Source organism: Scyliorhinus torazame, chromosome 3 (assembly GCF_047496885.1).
Source record: "Scyliorhinus torazame isolate Kashiwa2021f chromosome 3, sScyTor2.1, whole genome shotgun sequence".
In the NCBI taxonomy this organism is placed as follows: Eukaryota; Metazoa; Chordata; class Chondrichthyes; order Carcharhiniformes; family Scyliorhinidae; genus Scyliorhinus; species Scyliorhinus torazame.
In genome coordinates, this window is record NC_092709.1 from 145,276,614 (window position 1) to 145,299,711 (window position 23,098).

Genomic DNA, 23,098 nt, shown 5'->3' on the forward strand with positions numbered 1-23,098 from the left:
ACTTCTGCAGTCTGTGTGTCATAGGAGCACCCACAATGCTGTTTTGATATGAGTTCTAGGATTTTGACCCAGCAACAGTGAAGCAACGACAGTATAGCTCCAAGTCAGAATGATGTTTTCTTGGAGGGAAATTTGCTGGTGGTTGTTTTCCTATGCATCTACTGCCCTTGTCCTTCTAGGTGATAGAGTTAAAGTTTGGAAGGTGCTGTCCTTCTAGATGGTAGAGTTCAAGTTTGGAAGGTGCTGTCTTTCTAGGTCGTAGAGTTCCGGTTTGGAAGGTGCTGTCAAAGGACTGTTGGTGTGTTGCTGCAGTGAATCTTGTAGATTGTAGATGGTACATAATACTGCCACTGTGCATCGGTAGTGCATGGAACGAACATTGAAGGTGATGGATGGGATGCCAATCACTGGACTGCTTTGTCCTGATTGGTGTTGCAAGTGGAGAGTATTCAATCATACTCCAGGTTTCTGTCTTGCAGATGGTGGCTTTGGGGCGTCCCGAGGTGAGTAACTTGCTGCAGAATTCCCAGTCGCTGACGTCTTTAGTATTTATATGGCTGGCGCAGTTCAGTTTTGGGTCACTGGTAACCTCCAGATGTTGATGGTGGGAGATTCGACAATGGAAATGCTGTTTAATTTCATGGGAAGATGGTTAGGTTTTCTTTTTTGTTGGGAGATGGCCATTGCCTGGCACATGTGGGGCGTGAATATTACTTGCACCTATCAGCTCAAGCCTGAATATTGTCCAGATTTTGCTGCTTATAGACACGGACTGCTTCAGTACCTGAGGAGTCGTAAATGGTGCTGAGCATTGTGCAGTCATCTACAAATATCTCCACTTCTGACTTCAGAAGCGTGGGAGGAAACCGGAGCACCCAGAGGAAACCCATGCAGACACTGGGAGAACGTGCAGACTCCACACAGACAGTGACCCAAACCGGGTCCCTGGCACCGTGATGAATCTGTGCTAACCACTGTTTTTTGTGGGGAGGACATCCCTGGACAATTCTTCACATTGCTGAGTAGATGCCAGTGTTGTAGCTGCATTGAAACAGTTTGGTTTGGGGTGTAGCTAGTTCTGGAGCACAAGTCTAAGTACTATTGCCAAAATGTTGCCAGCGCCCATAGTCTTTGCAGTATCCAGTGTCTTCAGCTGTTTTTTGATATCACGTGGAGTGAATCGAATTGGCTGAAGACTAACGTCTGTGATTCTGGGGACTTCGGGAAGAAACTGAGTTGGATGATTCACCTGGCAATTCTGGCTGAAAGTGTTTGCAAATGTTTCACCTCTGTCTTTTACACTGATCTTCTGGACTCCCCCACCATCGAGGATGGGGATCTTTGTGGAGCTACCTCCGCCAGTGAATTGTTTAATTGTCCAACACCATTAATGTGGCAGAATGCAGAGCTTAGATCTGATCCATTGTTTCTGGAATCGCTTAGCTCTTTATACCATATCTTGCTTCCTCTGTTTGCCCTGAGTTGTAGTATCGCCAGTTTTAGATATGGCTGGTGCTATTCCTGGCATGCCCGACTCCACTCTTCAGGATCGATCCCTGGCTTGGTGGTAATGGTAGAGTTGGTGAATCTGGTAGACCATGAGGTTACAGATTGTGGTTGTATACAGTTCTACTGCTTTTAATGGCCCACAGCATCTCATGGATGTCCGTTTTTGAGTTGCTAGATCTGTTATAAATCTATCCCATGGTAGTGCCACACAACATGATGGAGGCTAGCCTCAATATGAACGCTGGACTTTATCTCCACAAGGACTATGCAGTGGCCACTCCTACAATACTGTCATGGTCAGCAACAGGTAGATTGGTGAGTTCAGGTCAAGTGGGTTTTTCCCTCTTGTTGGTTCCCTCACCGCCTTCTCCAGACCCAGTCTTAACAGCTATGTCCTTTGGGGCTCGCTCAGTAGTGGTGCTCCTGAGCTGCTCTTGGTGATGGACAAGTCCCCACATAGAATACATTCTGTGCTCTTGCCACCTTCCAGTGCATCTTCCAATTGGTGTTTAACATGGAAAAATACTATTCATCAGCTGAGCGTGGGATTTCCGGGTGGGGGGAGGAGGTTTCAGTGATAGGTGGTAATCAACAGGAAGACTCCTTGCCCACGTTTGACCTGATGCCATGAGACTTCATGTGGTCCGGAATCAATGTTGGTGACTCCCAGTGATACTCCCTCTCGATGTTGTACCACTGTGCCGTCACCTCTGGTGGGTCTGTTTTGCTAGTGGTACAGGACATACTCTGGAATGCTGATGGTGGTGTTTGGGACATTCTCTGTAAGGTATGATTTTGATTTGATTTATTATTGTCACATGTATTGGTACAGTGAAAAGTATTGTTTCTTGCATGCGGTACAAACAATACAAACGTACATAGGGAAGGAAGGAGAGACTGCAGAATATAATTTTACAGTTATAGCAAGGTGTAGAGAAAAAATCAACTTAATACGAGATAGGTCCATTCAAAAGTCTGATGGCAGTAGGGAAGAAGCTGTTCTTGAGTCCGTTGGTACGTGACCTCAAACTTTGGTATCTTTTTCCTGACGGAAGAAGGTGGAAGAGAGTATGTCCGGGGTGCGTGGGTTCCTTAATTATGCTGGCTGCCTTTCCAAGTCAATGGATGGGACGCTGGTTTGCGTGATGGATTGGGCTACATTCACAACCTTTTGTAATTTCCTGCGGTCTTGGGCAGAGCAGGATCCATACCAGGCTGTGATACAGCCAGAAGGAATCCTTTCTATGGTGCATCTGTAGAAGTTGGTGAGATTCGTAGGTGACATGCCAAATTTCCTTAGTCTTCTGAGAAAGTAGAGTCGTTGGTGGGCTTTCGGGGAGTATGACTTTGTTGGGCTGTTGCTTGGCTAGTCTGTTGCACAGCTCTCCCAATTTTGGCACCAGCCCTAGCTGTTGGTAAGGAGGACGTTTGCAGGGTTGACTGGGTTGGATTTGCCGTTTTGTTTCCAATGCCTAGCTTGATGTCAAGTGGCCAGTCTGGTTTCATTCCTTTTGGACTTTGTAGCAGCTTGATACAACTGGGTGGGTTTCTAGGCTATTTCAGAGGGCATTAAGAGTCAAGCATTGTGCTGTGGGTCTAGGCTCACATGTAGATCAGATCAGGTAAGAACGACAGAAGGACATTAGTGAACCAGATGGGTTTTTAACCACAATCCACAGTGGTTTCTTTCAAATTTAAATGCAATTCATAAACCTGGAATTAAATCCCACCAGCTGCCATGGTGGGATTCAAACCCATGCCCCTAACACTTTAGCCTGGGCGTCTGGATTACGAGTCTAGCGACATTGCCAATGTAACATTGCCTCCCCCTGGCTTGACCAATGTTGACTGAGTGAGTGGAATATTCGTTGTCACCACCTCAATGGAATATGGGACAAGATTGCAGTTGGGATGAAACACGAGGAGACCATTATCAGAGGTACAGCAGGCAATTCGCTGGGCCTAGCTCAGTTGTGTACTTTGCACAGTTTTTGTCAGTAAAAAATCTAAATGATTAAAGCCTTTTCTCCATAGCCTTGCTAACATTTTTTGTACAGGCTTTCAAGTCCAGTTTTTGCAGTTGTCAGGCATTGGTATGGCCAAAGTCTGATTGCAAGTGCCTGCAACAAATTAAAGGATTAATCAAGATCTCTCTCTTCCAGCATATCTATGTGTTGTTTGAGAACATGGGAGCAATAGTAATTGCATATCCCAGAGATACTAGCTTGGCTGTGTTTTCATGGGATGTAAGGAAAGATTCTAGGGTTGTGAGTTGCCAAATGATTGTCCCAATCAGATTATTCTGATGCAAGGTACTTGATTGTGCATGGAGACAATCTGGCCAAACTGATATTTGGGGCTGGTTTAGCACACTGGGCTAAATCGCTGACTTTTAAAGCAGGCCAGCAGCACGGTTCAATTCCCATACCAGCCTCTCCGAACAGGCGCCGGAATGTGGCGACTAGGGGCTTTTCACAGTAACTTCATTTGAAGCCTACTTGTGACGATAAGCGATTTTCATTTCATTTTCATTTCATTTCATTTGGCTCCGAAGGGCCAAAAGTCATTTGATTGTTGATAAAGCCTTGGGCATGTCAGTCCCCGCTCTCCACTTGGGCTGCTAGTGGGTTTGTCAGAATTACTTTGTTTGTAAGATGAACTCGATCAGAGGATATCAGATTATTCATAAAGTGATTTAATGGCTAGATCTCTTTTAACATTTTTGGACCTGTCTCCTCACAGAATGACATCTACGAATGGTGCCGGGATCACCGGGTACATCACAAATACTCAGAGTCCAACGCCGATCCCCACAATGCTACCCGTGGATTCTTCTTTTCTCATATTGGCTGGCTGTTTCTTCGGAAACATCCGGATGTGGCGGAGAAAGGAAAGAAGTTGGATGTTAGTGATCTCCTTGCTGACCCTGTTGTTGTGTTCCAGAGAAAGTAAGCACTACAGCGCGAGATAAAAGCCCAGGAATAGTTTGCAATACATTTTTGCCATTGCTCATTATGAATATTGAAATGAATTTTTTTTTTTTTTTTTCTTTTTTTTTTTTTTGGAGGCTTCATCCCAATAAGATTAAAAGGTAACAGGTAACCAATTTTAAAAAAGATTGTCTGAGCACAAAATATTTTCCTGTCCCCCATCTTGGGACTAGTGTTCGTTACTTGGTATTGTTAATGGTAAAATCCCTAATATTGTTAAGTCACCATCAACAAATTGCCAATAGATAATTAACTAGTTGTATTAAAAGGCTAAATAAATAATTTTAGATTAACTGTTACGGATTTAACTTCAATCTAGGTGGTCTGAGCATATGACAGTGAGGCTGAGAAATCCACCCACAATCTGACCCCAACTCCTAGCCTCTACATGGACAGTGACTATATATGTCCCTTCAGCTGATATAACAGGGCTAGTTTACTATAGATTTATAGATTTTAAAAAAATTAATGTATAGGAAGCTCTATGATGAAGTGATGAAGTTGAAATTTAGTCTAGTTTTTTTTAAACATATTGTAGCGTTTCGGAGAGATACAAACTGCATCAAATTAAAAAGCAATTCTGACATGAGGATAATTAGATTTCTTCTATTTCCCTAACATTAAATATTTAAGCCAGGTATCTTCATTAGTTTCCAACAAAGTTAGCTCATTAAACCACTTTCAATAAAGGGGAAAGTCTCATATCTGTCTATAATTCTGCAAACACTGTGATGTGTGCTTTAAGCAGTACTCTTGCATCTCAAAGCAGTGCTTTCCAAAATCATTTAATTTTAGTGCAGAGGTCTGTAAGCTCCTCTTTCCAATCACCATCTCTGTTTTATTGCTACTGGAAATTAACCCTGTCTTCCTGTTATAACCTGCCTACTTACCATTGGCTGGGGACTAATGACTATCCCACAATCCTGTGGATTATGAGCTTCCCCAATGAGGGGGCGGAGAAACCACTAATAAACTCCTAGTATAAATAAAGCTGGCCAGTTCAGGAACCAGCAGGAAGGAATATGTAGCAAGGGAAGTTACTGCTGCTGTTATGTAGATATATTATAGTAAATAAATGTTATTACTTTTTATCCTTAAAACTCGTGCTGGATTCTTCGTGGCCCTTACAAAACTGCCGACGAAGGTTAAAGTGAATAGCTGTCTACACTGCTGAAGCCACCTCCCTGGATTTTTGTTGGATACAGGTTGGAAGTTGTTTTCTATTATACCATGCCTCTGTACGGACGTTTGGATGTTTTTGATGCTGCGCTGGAAAGCTGGAACTAGTACACACAACGGATGCGTTACTATTTCCGGGCAAACAATATAATCGAAAACGAGCGCCAGGTGGTCATATTGCTCACCACCTGCGGCCCGCATACGTTTGGGGTGATTAGGAGCCATACGTACCCAGCTGCGCCGGACACCAAAACGTTTGATGAACTTGTGAATATAGTGGGGCAACATTTTAACCCAACCCCGTCCACGATAGTCCAGCGTTACCGGTTTAATACAGCTGAGAGGACCCCTGGAGAATCCCTTGCCGATTTTCTATCCAGGCTACGCAGGATTGCGGAGTACTGTGACTATGGTGAGACCTTGTCAGAAATGTTACGCGACCGTTTGGTTTGCGGTATTAACAATGCGGCCACCCAGAGAAAGTTGTTAGCGTAGCCAACATTGACTTTTCAACAGGCCATTCAAATAGTCTTGTCCCGAGAGAGCGCAGAGCGAGGAGTACAGGCGCTACAGGGAATGGAAGTGCATGCCTTGGGGCGCAGCCCCTTCCGTCCGAAAACGTCCCCCCGCATTTCTGCGGTACCTTGGGCGAGGCAACGTCCGGACCGACGCCAGTGGCCGTCGGACATTCCTCCCCGAAGGGAGCCTTCTCCAGAGCCAATGGATGAGGAGCCATGTCCGTGTCAGACTTGTAGGCGCCGACCCCGTCGCGGACGGCGGTCCTGGGGGCGCCAGAGGTGCCGTCGTTCCGATCGAAACTGGGACCAGCCCAGGGGCCATGACTGGGACCAGCCCAGAGGCCGTACCTTCCATGTGGATGAACCTGCGGCGACTACTCCTGAGGACGTGGAGACGGAGGACGACTGCCTGCAGCTGCATTGTGTGGCAGCTCCCCGTGTGGCCCCCATTAAGGTGACAGTACGGGTCAATGGCCACCCGCTTGAGATGGAGTTGGATACTGGTGCAGCGGTCTCCGTGATCGCCCAGAGGACATTCGACCGCATCAAGCAGGGTATACAGACCCTTACATTTATCGACTCACAGGCCAGGTTGGCCACCTACACGGGGGAACCACTGGACATTGCAGGAACTACAATGACCCCTGTTGTCTATGGACGCCAGGAGGGGCGTTTCCCACGTATCTTGGTGCGCGGCCATGGGCCCAGCCTGTTGGGTCGGGACTGGTTGCGCCATTTGCGGTTGCAATGGCAGCACATCCTCCAGACAGTTTCTGAAGGGTTGACTGAGGTGCTAGGACGATACCCAGATGTATTCCAGCCTGGTTTGGGGAAAATAAAAGGGGCCGTAGCCCGTATCCAAGTTGAACCAGGAGCCACGCCGCGCTATTTCCGGGCGCGCCCAGTGCCTTACGCCTTGCTCGAGAAGGTAGAAGGGGAGCTCACTCGTTTGGAGAGTTTGGGTATTATCAGGCCCGTCCGTTTTGCTGACTGGGCAGCACCAATTGTACCTGTAATGAAGCCAGATGCCACAGTTCGCTTGTGTGGCGACTATAAACTTAGTGAATACGGTTTCCCGACTCGACCGATATCCAATGCCTCGCATAGAGGATCTCTACGCGAAACTTGCAGGTTGACTCTCGTTCACAAAATTAGATATGAGTCACGCCTACCTGCAGTTGGAGCTGGACCCTGCCTCCCGACCATATGTAACGATTAATACACACCGGGGCCTGTATGAATATACACCGTTCCCCTTTGGAGTATCCTCTGCCTGCGCTATTTTTCAACGTGTTATAGAGGGCATTTTGAGAGGTTTACCACGTGTGGCTGTCTACCTAGATGACGTTTTGATTACAGGGATGTCGGAGCAGGAACATTTGGAAAATCTGGAGGCTGTCCTTAGACGCCTTTCGGAGGCTGGAGTCCGTTTACGTCGCGCAAAGGAAGTAGTCTACCTAGGTTATCGGGTGGAACGCGAAGGTTTGCACCCCGTCGCAGAGAAGGTGCGTGCAATTCAACAGGCCCCCACCCCGACTGACACTTCGCATCTTCGTTCTTTTCTTGGTCTCGTAAACTATTACGGGAAGTTCCTCCCCAATCTGGCAACTACGCTGGCCCCTTTGCACCTTCTGCTAAAGAAAAATCACACCTGGGTTTGGGGTCAGCCGCAAGAAACCGCTTTCTGGTGGGTAAAGCAACCATTGTCGTCGTCTGGGTTACTAACCCACTATGATCCTGGAAAACCTTTGCTCGTCACATGTGATGCATCCCCGTATGGTGTTGGGGCCGTCCTGTCCCACAAGATGGAGAACGGGGCCGAGCGACCGATAGCTTTCGCCTCCCGCACATTGACTGCAGCGGAGAAAAAGTACGTGCAGATCGAGAAGGAGGGCCTGGCAGTGGTTTTTGCGGTGAAACGCTTCCACCAGTACGTGTACGGCTGCCATTTCACTATCGTGACTGATCATAAGCTCCTGCTGGGACTTTTCAGAGAGGATAAGCCAATACCGCCCATTGCTTCTGCATGGATCCAGCGTTGGGCTTTGTTGCTTGCTGCATACGAGTATTCTCTGGAGCACCAACCTGGTACGCAGATAGCAAATGCCGACGCACTGAGCCGATTGCCTTTATCGACCGGCCCCATGTCGACCCCCACGACCGGTGAGGAGGTTGCAACCCTAAACTTTATGGACACCTTGCCTGTCATGGCATCACAGATCCGTGAGTGGACCTAGACGGAGCCAGTCCTGTCAAAGGTTCGGCACATAGTCCTGTATGGTGTGCAGCATAGACAGCTCCCAGGCGAGTTGCGGGCATTTTCCTCCAAGCTGTCAGAATTCAGCATGGAAGACGGCATCCTCTTGTGGGGGACGCGTGTGATTGTCCCGGAAAAAGGCCAGGAGCTGATACTAAGAGACTTGCACAATGGGCATCCAGGCGTGACCAAAATGAAAATGTTGGCCCGGAGTTATGTCTGGTGGCCAGGCCTCGACACCGACATTAAGAAGGTGGCCCAAAACTGCTCCATTTGCCAGGAGCATCAGAAGCTTCCGCCGGCTGCGCCCCTACACCACTGGGAATGGCTTGGACACGCTTGCATGCAGATTTCGCAGGCCCTTTTCAAGGATCCATGTTCCGTCTACTAATTGATGCCCAGTCCAAATGGCTAGAGGTGCATAAGATGCAGGGGACAACGTCCTGCGCAACAATTGAAAAGATGCGTTTATCGTTTAGTACGCATGGCCTCCCCGAAGTGCTGGTCGTGGATAACGGCACTCCATTCACGAGTGAGGAGTTTGCGAGGTTCACGAAGATGAACGGCATTGGCCATATCCGCACTGCCCCTTACCACCCGGCTTCAAATGGGTTGACATTCAAAAGAGGCCTAAAGAAGCAGTCTTCGGGATCAATGGACACGAGACTGGCTCGCTTTTTGTTTACGTACAGGACCACCCCCCCATGCAGTGACTGGGGTAGCTCCCGCAGAACTAATGGGCCGGAGACTTCGCACCCGCCTTAGTATGGTTTTCCTGGACATTGGCGCAAATGTACGCCGCACACGAGAACGGCAGGGACAGGGATTTTCTCGGCATCGGCCGATTCGGCAGTTTGCGCCCGGTGACCCAGTGTTCGTTCGGAATTTGGCTGGTGGTGCCCAATGGGTTCCTGGTGTAATCTTTCGCCAAACGGGCCTTGTATCTTACCAAGTGCAAGCCCAGGGTCGTCTCCAGCGAAAACCTGTAGACCACGTTCGGTCCAGAAGGCTATCCCCTCAAAACATTCCCCGACCCCGGAGCTCATTTCTACAGCCGCAGAGACCAGAGACAAGGGAAGGTAGTCCTCACAATCTTCCACTGGTGCCTCACTCGAAGCCTGCGCAGGTCGTTACGGGACCGAATGGAGATCGAGACGCTGACGTGACGGAGGCAGCAGACTCTGACTCCGAGATGGAGACACAGGATGCATCAGAGGGGGAATCCTCGGGTCCACGGGCCGTGGATGTACAACCGTTGCGCCGTTCATCACGGAAGCGGCGGTCTCCGTCTCGTTACACGCCGCCTGATCCAGCGCCGCGTGCAAATGGTGTCCGGCCTGCGGCCAAATGAGTCCGACGCCCTCCTTCGCCAGGGTCTTCGGTGGATTCCTTGGACTTTGGGGGGGGAGGGATGTTATAACCTGTCTACTTACCATTGGCTGGGGACTAATGACTATCGCACAATCCTGTGGGAGTATGAGCTTCTCCAATGAGGGGGGCGAAGAAACCACTAGTAAACTCCTAGTATAAATAAAGCTGGCCAGTTCAGGAACCAGCAGGAAGGAGTATGTAGCAAGGGAAGTTACTGCTGCTGTTATGTATATATGTTATAGTAAATAAATGTTATTACTTTGTATCCTTAAAACTCGTGCTGGATTCTTCGTGGCCCTTACAAAACTTCCCAAGCCTGCTGTTGATCAATATGCAACAAAATCATAATTTTTTAAAATATAACTTCCTAAGCAAAATTTCACCCCGTGTTTTCATAGGGAACAAAACCAGATTCCTTTTCCTTGCCAATCTTTCCCCTTCTCCCTCTTTTATCTCTTGTATTGGCCCCAGATTTTCTCTTTTGATCTGTTTGTACCTGTTTGCTGATAGAATAACCTACACTGGAGAATCACTGTTCAAGAAAGCAAATATAACAACGGTATTCAAGAACTGAGGGAAACCGAAAACTACAGTCTAGTTAGCCTGCCATCATTCATTGGCAAAGTGCTGGAATCCATTATTGATGATATCTTAACAATGCACTGAGCAAGGCATTATTTCTTGTTTTAAAAAAAACCCCAACATGGTTTTCAGGAAGAGGAATCCTATTTGACAAATACATTACATTTTTATAGGATGTAACTGGTAGGGTAGAAAAAGGGGAGCCAGTAGATGAAGTATATTTGGATTTTCATAAATCCTGCCTTTTCTTCACTGAGTACAGTCTTGTTACATCCGAGTGCAGCTGGAATTTGGTGAAATAGGGAATCTCAAGGGGCAAGTTTTAAGAAATCATTTAATTTAAATCTAGTCTGTTCTTTAATTGAGCAATTAACTAAAAGTTACTCTTGTGACTAGCTGAGGAAGTTTAATTACAGCTTTAAAATGGGAATTTACAGGCTCAGCTGAAGCTAGTTAATTACACAACTGGTTGAATGCAGTTTCAGAAGCCTTGAATTGGGGGCCATAAAAGGAGGGGAGGGCTCCTTCAGAGCTGCCTTGTCTGCACTGAGTACTGGCTTTTTGCATCAGAGTGCAGCTGGAGATTGGTGAAAGAGGGCAGCACGGTAGCACAGTGGTTAGCATAGTTGCTTCACAGCTCCAAGGTCCCAGCTTCAATTCGTGGCTTGGGTCACTGTCTGTGCGGACTCTGCACGTTCTCCCCGTGTCTGCGTGGGTTTCCTTTGGGAGCTCTGGTTTCCTCTCTCTGTCCAAAGATATGCAGGTTAGGTGGATTCGCCATGCTAAATTGCCCTTAAGTGCCCAAAAAGGGTTGGGTGGGGTTGCTGGGTTATGGGGTGGGGGTGGTAGTATGCTCTTTCCAAGGGCAGATGCAGACTCAATGGGCCGAATGGCTTCCTTCTGCACTGTTAAGTTCTATGAGTGGAGATAGCGGACCTTTGAGGGACACCTCTAATCAAGCAGCAGACTGTGTTTGGAAAAAGTGACGTCACAGGAAAACGGTAAGTTCATTTGATTGGTAAGTAACTTAATTTGAATTGCCTATTCTAAATTGATTTCAGATTAAAGGTAAAAAGGAGAAGTATTTTGCAGATTAAAAAAAACTAAAAAGCAGTGGGAAATTATTTTAAAAATATAAATTAAAATTGAATTTAATAAAATAAGAGACGCAGGGCCAGGTGATGTGTTGTATCTGCATGATATGGGAGCTGGTGGATCCCATTCTGGTTCCTAGTGAACTCATCTGTAGCAAGTGTCGGTTGTTCGTGGAACTTCAGCTCAGAGGTGATAAACTGGAGTCTGAGCTTTGGACGTTGCGACACATCCGAGTGGGGGAGACTTACCTGGATGCTGTGTTTCAGGAGGCAGTCACACCCCTTAGAATAAATATCTTAAATTCGGTAAATGGTCAGGGACAGAAGGGTGTGATTGAGTGAGGCAGGTAGAGGGACCTAGGAGATGGGGTTGCAGGAGCCTCTGCCCGTGTCCTTGTCCAACTGGTTTGAGATTCTTTCTCTCTGTGTGGATGAGAGTGGGAACTGTAGGGAGAATGGGCAAACTGACCACAACACTGGTAAATGAGCCATTCAAGTGGGGGGAGAGAAAAGAAATGTAGTTATAATCGGGGTTAGCATAGTTAAGGGAATAGACACTGTTCTTGGTGACCAGGATCAAGAGTCCCAAAGGTCGTGTTGCCGACATGGTGTCAGGGTTCAATATATCTCATCTGCGCTGCAGAGGAATGTGGAGTGAGAGGGGAAAGATCCAGTTGCCGTTGGTCCATGTAGGTACCAATGACCTAGGTAGAACAAGGATAGAGGTTCTGCTGAGGGAATATGAGCAGCTAGGGATTAAATTAAAAAAAATTGAACCAAAACCGTAATAATCTCTGGATTACTACCTGAGCCGCAAGCTAATTAGTAGAGTCGATAAGATTAAAGAGGTAAAAACATGGGTCAAAGTTTGGTGTGGGAGAAATGGGTTTGAATTCATGGGACGTTTGACACCAGTACAGGGGAAGGAGGGAGGTGATCCAACGCAATGGTCTTCACCTGAATCGTGCTGGGACCAGAGTCCTGGTGAATAACATAACTAGGGCTGTAGATAGGGTTTTAAGATAAATAATTGGGGGAGAGGGTACAGTTAGATACATAGAATTTACAGTGCAGAAGGAGGCCATTCGGCCCATCGAGTCTGCACCGACTCTTGGAAAGAGCACCTTACCTAAACCCACACCTCCACCCTATCCCCATTACCCAGTAACCCCACCCAACACTAAGGGCAATTTTGAACACTAAGGCCAATTTAGCATGGCTAATCCACCTAACCAGCACATCTTTGGACTGTGGGATGAAACCGGAGCACCCGGAGGAAACCCACGCACACGCTGGGAGAACGTGCAGACTCCGCACAGACAGTGACTGCATGGAACATTAGAAAAGTTAAAGGAGAATGTAGGAGTGCTGGTTAGTGATGCGATGGATTATTACCAGAAAATCGAAGGAAGGGACAGAACACATGAACGTCACATATCGTACCCAGTCGGGAAATTTGATAATAGAACAAACCTAAAGGCTTTGGGAGGGATTCTCCGCCCCGCCGGACCGGTTTTCTGGTGCGGCACGCTCCTGCCGGATGCGAGATTCTCCGTCCCGCCAGCCGGCCAATGGGGTTTCCCATTGTGGGAAGCCCCACGCCGTCAAGAAATCCCTGGGCGTGGGTGTGCTGCATGTGCAACGGAGAACCCTGCCAGCGGAGAATTCAGTCCTTTTGTGTCTGAAAGCACGAAGCATCCGGAACAAAAACAGTTAACAGCGCAAATGGAGAAAAAAGGGTTATGATTTGGTGGTGATTACTAAGACATGGTTAGAAGGAGAGCAGGTCTAGGAGTTGCACATCCAAGGTACTCTATATTTTGGAAGGATGGTCAGTAAGCAAAAGGAGGCAGTGTAGCTTTGGTAGGAAAGGAAGGGATCAGTGCTGAATCGATAAATTATATAGGCAGTGGAGATCAAGACGTGGAATCAGTCTGTGTAGAGATGAAAAAATAGCAAAGGAAAGAAGTCGCTGGTGAGAGTAATCTACAAGTCCCCAAACAGTAATTCCGTAGTGGGACACGTGAGAACTAGGAAATATTTGAAGCTTGTAAGAAAGGTACGACAATAACCCGTGGGTGATTTTAATATGCATATAGACTGGATTTATTAAACTGGCAAAGGTAGCCTCGAGGAAGAGTTCGTTGAATGTGTTAGAGATTGTTTCTTGGAGCAATATGTTGTGGAACCAACCAGGGAGCAGGCTATTCTGGATTTGGTATTGTGTAATGAGGAGGGATTAATTAATTACCTCCTAGTTAAGGATCTTTCAGGGAAGAGCGATCATAGCATGATGGAATATCAGTTTGAGGGTGAGAAACTTGAATCGCACACCCACATTCTGGAGTTAAACAAAGGCAATTACATAGGCATGAGGAAAGATTTGGCCCGAATAGACTGAGCAGGACGACTAAAAGATAGGACAGTTGATGAGCAGTGGCAATTCTTTAAGGAGATATTCAATTCCTCCCAACTAAAGTATATTCCAGAGAGGAAGAAAGATTGTAAGGGGAGGAAAAAAACATCCATGGCTAAGCAAGGATGTTAGAGATAACATCAAGACAAAAACTAAGGCGGTACAGTAGTTAGCACTGCTACCTCACAGCACCAGCGATCTGAGTTTGCTTCCGTCCTTGGGTGACTGTGTGGAGTTTGGACAATCTCCTCGTGTCTGCCTGGATTTCCTCCAGGTACTCCAGTTTCCTCCCATGGTCCAAAGATGTGTAGGTTAGGTGGATTGGCCATGCTAAATTGCCTTTTGGTCATCGAGGTCTACAGCACTGAAAAGGCCCTTCGGCCCATTGTGTCTGCACCGGTCAAAGACAACCCCCTAAGTATTCTGATCCCATTTTCCAGCGCTTGGGCCCATAGTCTTGTACGGCTTGACATTGCAAGTGCACATCTAAATACTTCTTGAAGTGTTATAAGGGTCTCTGCCTCCACCACCCTTTCAGGCAGTGAGTTCCAGACTCCCACCGCCGGCTGGGTGAAAGGTTTTTAATCAAATCCCCTCTAAACCTCCCGCTCTTTGGATTAAATCTATGCCCCCTGGTCATTGATCCGACCACCAAGGGGAAATGTTTCTTCTTGTCTATCTATATCCCTCATAATTTTATGCTTCTCAATCATGCCCCCACCCCCCACGCTCCTTGGCTCCAAAAAAAACAACCCCAGTCTATCCACTCTCTTCAGTGCTAAAACTCTCCAGCCCAGGCAACATCCTGGTAAACCACCTCTGCACCTATCACCTGGCTCCTGAAATGTGGATCCCAGAACTGCGCGCAGTACTCTCGCTGTGACCTAACCAAAGCTTTATGCAGTTCCAGCATAAACTCACTGCTCTTAAACTCAAACTAAAAGAAACTTCAGAGAGTTGTGAAACAGCCCAATCCATCACACAAACCCGTCTCCCATCCATTGATTCTATCTACACCTCCTGCTGCCTTGTGAAAGCGGGCAGCATAATTAAAGACCCCTCCCACCCGGCTTACTCACTCTTCCAACTTCTTCCCGGACCGGGCAGGAGATACAAAAGTCTGAGAACACGCACAAACCGATTCAACAACAGCTTCTTCCCCGCTGTTACCAGACTCCTAATCGACCCTCTTATGGACTGACCTGATTAATACTACACTCCTGCATGCTTCACCCGTTGTGTACCTTGTGTTGCCCTATTTTGTATTTTCTTTTCATGTACTAAATGATCTGTTTGAGCTGCACGCAGAAAAATATTTTTCACTGTACCTCGGTACATGTGACAATAAACAAATCCATCCATTCAACTATATGCATTGGCTAATAAAGGTAAGTATACCATATGCCTTCTTAACCACACTATCCACCTGCCCTGCTAACTTAAGGGACTGGTATACTTTCACATAAAAATCCTTCTGATCCTCGGTTCTTCCCATGGTAAGTGCATCACCTCACCCTTATCCGGATTGAATTTTATTAGCCACTGATCAGCCCATCTGACCAGCCTGTCTATCTCCTGTAATCTGAGGCTATCCTCCTTACTATTTACCACCCCACCAATTTTCATATCATCCGTGAACTTGCGGATCAACCTGCGTCCTGTTATGGGCCAGAGTTTAGAGAACTCCAAAGTGTATCATGGAGTTCACCTGACCCACAACTTTTAATAGATTGTGGTATAAGAAGCACACAGCCCACTCTACAGGTGTGGTACAGCAGAAATCGAAAAGTATTTTTAAAAACAAAACAATGTTTATTCTGTGAGCTCAAGTTAACCTTTTTAAAACATACAGTGAACATCTTAGCAACCATCAATTCGAATACAACACAAAGTAATCCTTAATAACTTCCCAAACAACATCCAGAAGACAAAAGAAACACCTTTTAACAGAAGCACAGTATGTTTACATTCACTACTGAGAACATTTATAATTCTGAATTCACCAAATGATCAAGAGATAGTCTTTTCATGGCAGAGAGATCAACTACCTGCTCTGTCTGGCTTCAGCTCCAACACTGAAAACGAAACTAAAACACACCCTGCAGCAAACAGCCTAAAACAAAAGTAAAAAGCTGACAGAGCCCAGCTCCACCCACTCTCTGACATCACTGCAGTAGTAAACACCCATTTCTTAAAGGTACTCTCACTACAGATATTTATATACACACCCATTTATAAACACCCATTTCTTAAAGGTACTCACATGACAGTCCAAAGATGTGTAGGTTAGGTTATGGTGTTAGAGTAGGAGAAGTGGGCCTCGGTAGAGTGCTCTTTTGAAGGGTATGTGCAGACTTGATGGGCCGCATGGCCACATTCTGTACTGTGGGATTCTATGATTCATACCACATTGCAAAGGCCAGTGGCAAGCTGAAAGATTGAGAAATTTTTAAAGATCAACATAGGGTTACTAAAAAAGTAATAAAAAGTGCACCAGTGCAGGCAGTTAAGGTGCCATGATTCCAGTTTCTATTTCAATGTCTGCTGATCTTTTGCCCAAGGCATTTTCAGGCGGGTGGACAGGTTTGTTTGGGTGGAGAGGTGGGCAGGATTAGGAGAGTGATGCTGCAGAGGGGACGGCAGGCAGGGGGCTTATTATTGGGTGGCAAATGCAGACAAGGTGTGGGGCTGGAAGAGGGATGGGGGAGGTGGGGGCAGGCTCTGTGGGTGAGGACGGATGTGGGCTCTTGCAGGGGGTCAGGGTTTTGGGTGCTGGCAAGGTGCCGCTCCCGAGTCTGAAGATTAATGAAGATTTGGAAGCAGTTTGGATGGCACTTTAGGCTGGGGGCTGGGTCGGGGGGATGCCGATTAGGGGAAATCATGGGTTTGAGCAGGGGAGGATGGATGCAAGATTTTGGGGGGATGGGAAGAGAGGGGGATTAAGGAAATGAAGGATCTGTTCCTTTGAGGGTAATTTGCGAGTTTGAGGAGTTGGGCAAGTGTTTGAGGAGTTGGGCGAGAAGTTTGGGCTGGTGCGGAGTGAAACATGTCCGGTATATGCAAGTGTGGGAATTTGCGAGGAAGGTCTTTCTGACCTTCCTGATAACACCTGTCGCCTTGTTGTTGGAGGTGGTGCTGTCAGTGAGGGGGGTTGGAGAGGGGGTATCGTCATGCTGATTTATGGGAGGCTGGGACTTTTACAGCTGAAGGTAGCGCATCTTACAAAATCAAGGATGAGCCAGCTGTTCGAGGGGGTGGAGGATGTCTGTGAGAGGTGTGGGAGGGACCCTGTGAACCATATGCATATGTTTTAGTCCTGCCCAAAGCTGGAGAGGTTTTGGAGGATGGTGTTCAGCACCATTTTGGGGGTTTTACATGTGGATATGGAGCCTGGTCCCCTAGAAGCCATATTCGGGGTGTCGGACCGGTCGAAGCTGCAGGCGAGTGTGTGTGTGTGGGGGGGGGGTGGGGGGGTGGAGGAGATGTTTTAGCCTTTGCCTTGCTGATTGCTCGTAGGCGGTCTTGTTGGCGAGAGGTCAGCTTCTCCATCTGTGCCTCGGCGTGGCAGGTGGACCTGCTGGAATTTCTGACCCTGGAGAAGGTGTGATTTGCCCTGAGGGGGGGCGAGTCATGGGTTCTACAATTGTTGGGGTTTGTTCATCATGCATTTTCGGGCTCAATGGGCTGAATGACCGATTCCTGCTCCTATGTCTCGATGTTTCAGACATAGTTGGCCACAATTTGAAATGTCAGCGATTTTCAAAAAATGCACATTGAATTGCTTTATCACATCCTTCAAATCCTGTGGGCTGAAGCTGTCAGAGGTATTAAGAAATGTTCATATCTTGTATTTATTTATTTTCCACCCTTTAAGACTGATGTACCTCAAAAATAAGGAAAGAATTGATAACCTAAGTAATGCAAATGTTCGTGTTTCATGACACCAAGATGTTTATATAGTACAGTTAAAAATGTGCCTAGATTTTAATGAAAAGCCAGCTAATTTCCAAGTGAGTTAGTGACTTCAAGCCTCTACTTAAATTGTGTCTGGCTAATTAATTTCCATTGCATTTTTCCAGATAACTTGTACCTGTTGAATGTGGACAGTTCTTGAACCTTGATAAATAGATCCTACAATTGTCTTTGATTGTGCTGCACCGAATTGTGATGTTAAATATGTAATACTAATGATGCATGAATTGAAACCACATTCCGAAGAAGAAAATCGTCTTGGCATCAATAGGTTTACCTTTAGGCTCCCTAGTGGATAAGGCACTAGCTGGTCTAGTTACAAGCATACAATCCAGAAGGCCCCAGTTTCAAATCTTGAATCTATTTTCAGTTAAGCCAGCCGTTTGGTGCCCAAAGATTTGATTGATCTGGTTAAAGGAAATATAATCAGCTAGGGCTCCTGCTGCTAATCATTATCGAATGACCAACCCCGGAAATCAGAATGTCTGATGAAGATAGAATCAGGTTTGGATGTGATTCCCTGTATGGTTGAATAGCACGCTAACATTCATGACAATATTCATATTAACAGTGGTGTGTTACCAGTTTAACCTTCTGTTCTACTCCAACAAATATTGACAAACTACCTTTTTATATGAGTGACAAACATTTGTTCTTTAGAATTTATGGCTTCCTTCCACCTTCCAAGTTATGTTTTATATTTTTAATAACAATTGGTGACATGTAGGTCGTATGATGTGAAAGATGGTAGTGAATCGGCAGGTGCACAAATTGGTGCCTTGACTATGTCAATTTAATTCATCCTTGCTAGGATCCACACTAGCTCTAGATATTAAATGGGAAGAATCAATCTGAGTTCCCATTGCTGTCCTGTGATTTATTGCTTTTTAAAAAAATATATTTTTATTAAGTTTTTATAATAATTACAATGACATAAACATGGTATGATAAACATTCCCACCTCCATCCCACTCGTCACACACCCAACCATAAAACACCAATCCGGCCCTCTTTTCTTCCCCCCCTCCCCCTTGTAATACTGCATCTGCTGACATTTTAATTTTCCCAGAGAAAGTCGACGTACGGCTGCCACCTCGAGACTGAGAAAGCCAGCCTTTCACTAACTCAGGTCTCTACACTCGGGGGCTTCGAGTCTCTCCACATTAATAAGATCTGTCTCCGGGCTACCAGGGAGGCAAAGGCCAAAATGTCAGCCTCTTTTGCCCCCTGAACTCACGGCTCTTACGACATTCCAAAGATCGCCAACTCCAGACTCGGCACCACCCGTGTTTTTAGCACTGTGGACATTGCCTGAGCAAAATCCTGTCAAAACCCTCTAAGCTTCGGGCATGCCCAAAACATGTGGACATGATTTACTGGGCTTCCTGCGCACTTCGCACACCTGTCCTCTGCACCAAAAAACTTGCTCATCCTAGCCACTGTCCTGTGTGCCCGGTAGACTACCTTAAATTGTATTAGGTTAAGCCTGGCACATGATCAGGATATATTAACCCTGCTTAGAGCATCCGCCCACAGACTTGCCTCTATCTCTCCTCTCACTTGCCCTTAAGCTCCTCCACCAGAGTTTCCTCCGCCTCCGAAAGCTCCCGGTAAATATCTGATACCTTCCCATTTCCCACCCAGGTACTGGAGACTACTCTATCCTGTATCCCCCGTAGCGGCAGCAGCGGAAAGGCCGGAACATGCTTTCTCAAGAAGTCTCGCACCTGCAAATCCCTAAACCCATTCCCTGCTGGCAATTCAAATTTATCCTCCCAAGGCTTTCAAGCTGGGAAAGCTGCCGTCTGTAAATAGATTCCCCCATCCTTCTAATTCCTGCCCTTTGCCATCTCCGGAACCCACCATCCAGCCTACACTGTACAAACCAATGATTATTATAAATCGGGGACCAAACCGATGCTCCCTCCACTCTCTTGTATCTCCTTCACTGCCCCCAGATTCTCAGAGCCGCCACCACCACCGGACTTGTGGACTATTGGGCCGGCAAGAATGGAAAAGGTGCTGTTATCAGTGCTCCCAAACTTGTGTCTTTACATGACGACCCCTCCCCCACTACCCACTTCCTAATCATGGCTATATTAACCTCCCAGTAGTAGTTGCAGAAGTTCGGCAGCGCCAACCCACCCTCCCCCTGACTGCGCTGCAGCAATACTTTCTTCACTCGCAGGGTTTTCCCCACCCACAGATAGCCCAAAATAACCTTATTCACCAGCTTGAAAAAGGCCCTTGGGATGAAGATGGGGAGGCACTGAAAGACAAACAAAAATCTGGGGAGGACCGTAATTTTCACGGTCTGTACCCTCCCCGCCAGTGATAGTGGGAGCATGTCCCATCTCTTAAAGTCCCCTTTCATTTGTTCTACAGCCGGGATAGGTTTAACTTGTGCAGTGCCTCCCACTCCCGGGCCACCTGGATTCCCAAATACCGAAAGCTCTTTCCTACCATTCTAAGCGGCAGTCTCCCAGTCTCTTCTCCTGCTCTCTTGTCTGGATCGCGTACATCTTGCTTTTCCCGTGTTCAATTTATACCCTGAAAAACTGCAACATTCCCCCAGGATTCGCATAACTTCCCCCATCCCCTCCAACGGGTCTGAAATGTACAAGAGCAGGTCATCTGCGTAAAACGAGACTTGGTGCTCCAGCCCTTTCCAGTTCCTAGAGGCTCTTAATGCCATGGCCAATGGCTCTAAGGCCAGTGTAAACAGTAGCGGGGAGTGGGGGCACCCTTGCCTCATCCTTCGGTGTAGTTTAAAATACCCCAACCTCAGCCGGTTCGTACGCACACTCGTCACCGGTGCCTGATAGAGCAACCGCACCCAGTCAATGAAGCCCTCACCAAACCCAAACCTTCCCAGCGCCTCCCACAGGTAATCCCACTCCACCTGATCAAAAGCCTTCTCCGCATCCATCGCTACCACCACCTCCAGCTCCCTTCCTTCCGAGGGCATCATAATAACATTTAAAAGCTTTCGAATATTGGCCTTGAGTTGCCTGCCCTTTACAAATCCCGTCTCGTCTTCCCCTATCACTCCCGGGACACAATCCTCTATCCTTGTGGCCAGTATTTTAGCCAGCAGTTTGGCATCCACATTCAGTAGAGAAATTGGCCTGTATGACCCGCATTGCTCCAGATCCTTCTCCTGTTTCAGGATCAGTGAAATAGAGGCCTGCGACATTGTTGGGGGGAGGACTCCCTTCTCTCTTGCTTCATTAAATGTCCTCACCAGCAGTGGGCTCGATATCTCTGAAAACTTATTATAGAATTCCACCAGGTAGCCGTCCGGCCCCAGGGCCTTGCCCGACTGCATGCCCTCCAGCCCCTCCATTATTTCCTCAATCTCAATTGGGGCTCCCAGCCCTTCCACAAGATCCTCATCAACCCTCGGGAACCTAAACTGATCCAAAAACTGCCTCATCCCCTGCACCCCTGCCAGAGGTTCCGACTCATATAATTTGCTGTAAAAGTCCTTAAACGCCACTGGGTCCAGGACCATGTTCCCACCTCTACTCTTTACTCTCCCTATCTCCCTGGCCACCTCCCTTTTTCTGAGCTGGTGAGCTAACATTCTGCTTGCCCTTTACCCGTACTTCTAAATCGCCCCTGTTGCCTTCCTCAACTGTTGCACCGCTTTCCCTGTAGTCAACAGCCCAAACACCACCTGTAACCTCCGCCGCTCCCTCAGTAGTCCTGCGTCCGGGCCTCAGAGTATCTCCTGTCCAGTGGCGATCTCCTCAACTAACCTATCCCTCTCAGCCCGTTCCACCTTTTCTCTGTGGGCCCATATAGAGATTAATTCCCCTCTGACCACTGCCTTCAAAGCTTCCCAAACCGTTGCTGCAGAGACCTCCCCCGTATCATTTGTTTCCGGATAGTTCTGGGTGGACTTGTTCACCCGCCCACAGATCTCTTCGTCCGCTAGCAACCCCACATCCAGCCTCCACAGCGCGCGTTGTCCTCCACACTAACCCGTAGATCCACCCAGTGTGGGGCATGATCCGACACTGCGATTGCCGAGTACTCCGTATCCACCACCCCTGCTATTAAGGCCCTACTCAAAACAAAAAGTCAATGCGAGAGTATACCTTGTGGACATGGGAGAAAAAAGAAAACTCCTTCGCCCTTGGCCGTGCAAACTTCCATGGGTCTACTCCCCCATCTGTTCCATGAACCCCTTCAATTCCTTTGCCACGGCTGGTACCCGCCCTCTCTTGGATTTTGAGCGGTCCAATTCCTGATCAATGACTGTGTTAAAATTTCCTTCCATAATCAAGTTATGTGACCCTAAGTCTGGGATCTTAACTAGCACCCGCCTCATAAATTCCACATCATCCCAATTCGGAGCATATATGTTCACAAGTACCACCCGCACCCCCTCCAGCTTCCCACTCACCATTATGTACCTACCCCCCTTGTCTGACACGATTCTCCCTGCCTCGAATGCCACTTGTTTATTGCTCAAGATCGCTACCCCCCTGGTCTTTGAGTCCAGCCCTGAGTGGAATACTTGGCCAATCCACCCTATTATGTGTGTCTCTTGTAACATTGCCACGTCTGCCTTCAGCCCCCTCAAATGCCAAACACGCGAGCCCTCTTGACTGGCCCATTCAACCCTCTAACATTCCATGTAATCAGCCTGGTCGGGGCCCCCCCCCCCCCCCGCTGACTAGCCATCACCCTTGTTAGGCCAGCCTGCAGCAGCTCGCGCCCCCGGCTTCCTCGAACCCTCCCCCTCAGGCATTCGCCGTCCCTGGCCTCCCATTTGACCCCTAGTAACAGTTCCGCCCCTGTCAGCAAAGCAGCTTCCCCCCCCCCCCCCCTCTAGCAACAGCACTAGAAACCCAACCCCCCCATATCAAGCTCCAGCTTAACACCTGCTCGCCCCCCACTGTGCTTCTGTGAGTCTGCTGACCCAAGCTGACCTGATAGCGCCCGCCCATGGCACCAAGCAGTCTGTCTCCCCATTGTTCTCTCCCCTCTCCCGCCACTTAAACAAACATTTTCAAAGCATCACATTCCCCAGTAAACAAGCATCAGAAAAAACAGTGCAAAAACAACCACAGCAGAAGAATAAAAAACAGCCCCAGAACCCCCCCCCCCCCTTTTAACCATCTCCCTGTAAGACAAAGTTAACTTTAGCCATCAAAGCAGCCCTTTATTGCAAATAACACTACTTATACAACCCAACACCA

At 47.4% G+C, this 23,098-nt stretch overlaps 1 protein-coding gene across 1 annotated transcript in view; it reads left to right on the forward strand.

Moving 5' to 3' along the window:
• LOC140408736 (stearoyl-CoA desaturase 5-like) overlaps positions 1 to 23,098 on the forward strand; it is a 92,663-nt gene that overhangs the window by 44,372 nt on the left and 25,193 nt on the right. The window contains exon 3 of the mRNA XM_072496361.1: positions 4,252 to 4,457. Within this exon, the coding sequence (XP_072352462.1) occupies positions 4,252 to 4,457 (206 nt within the window). The remainder of the gene's footprint in view (positions 1 to 4,251; positions 4,458 to 23,098) is intronic.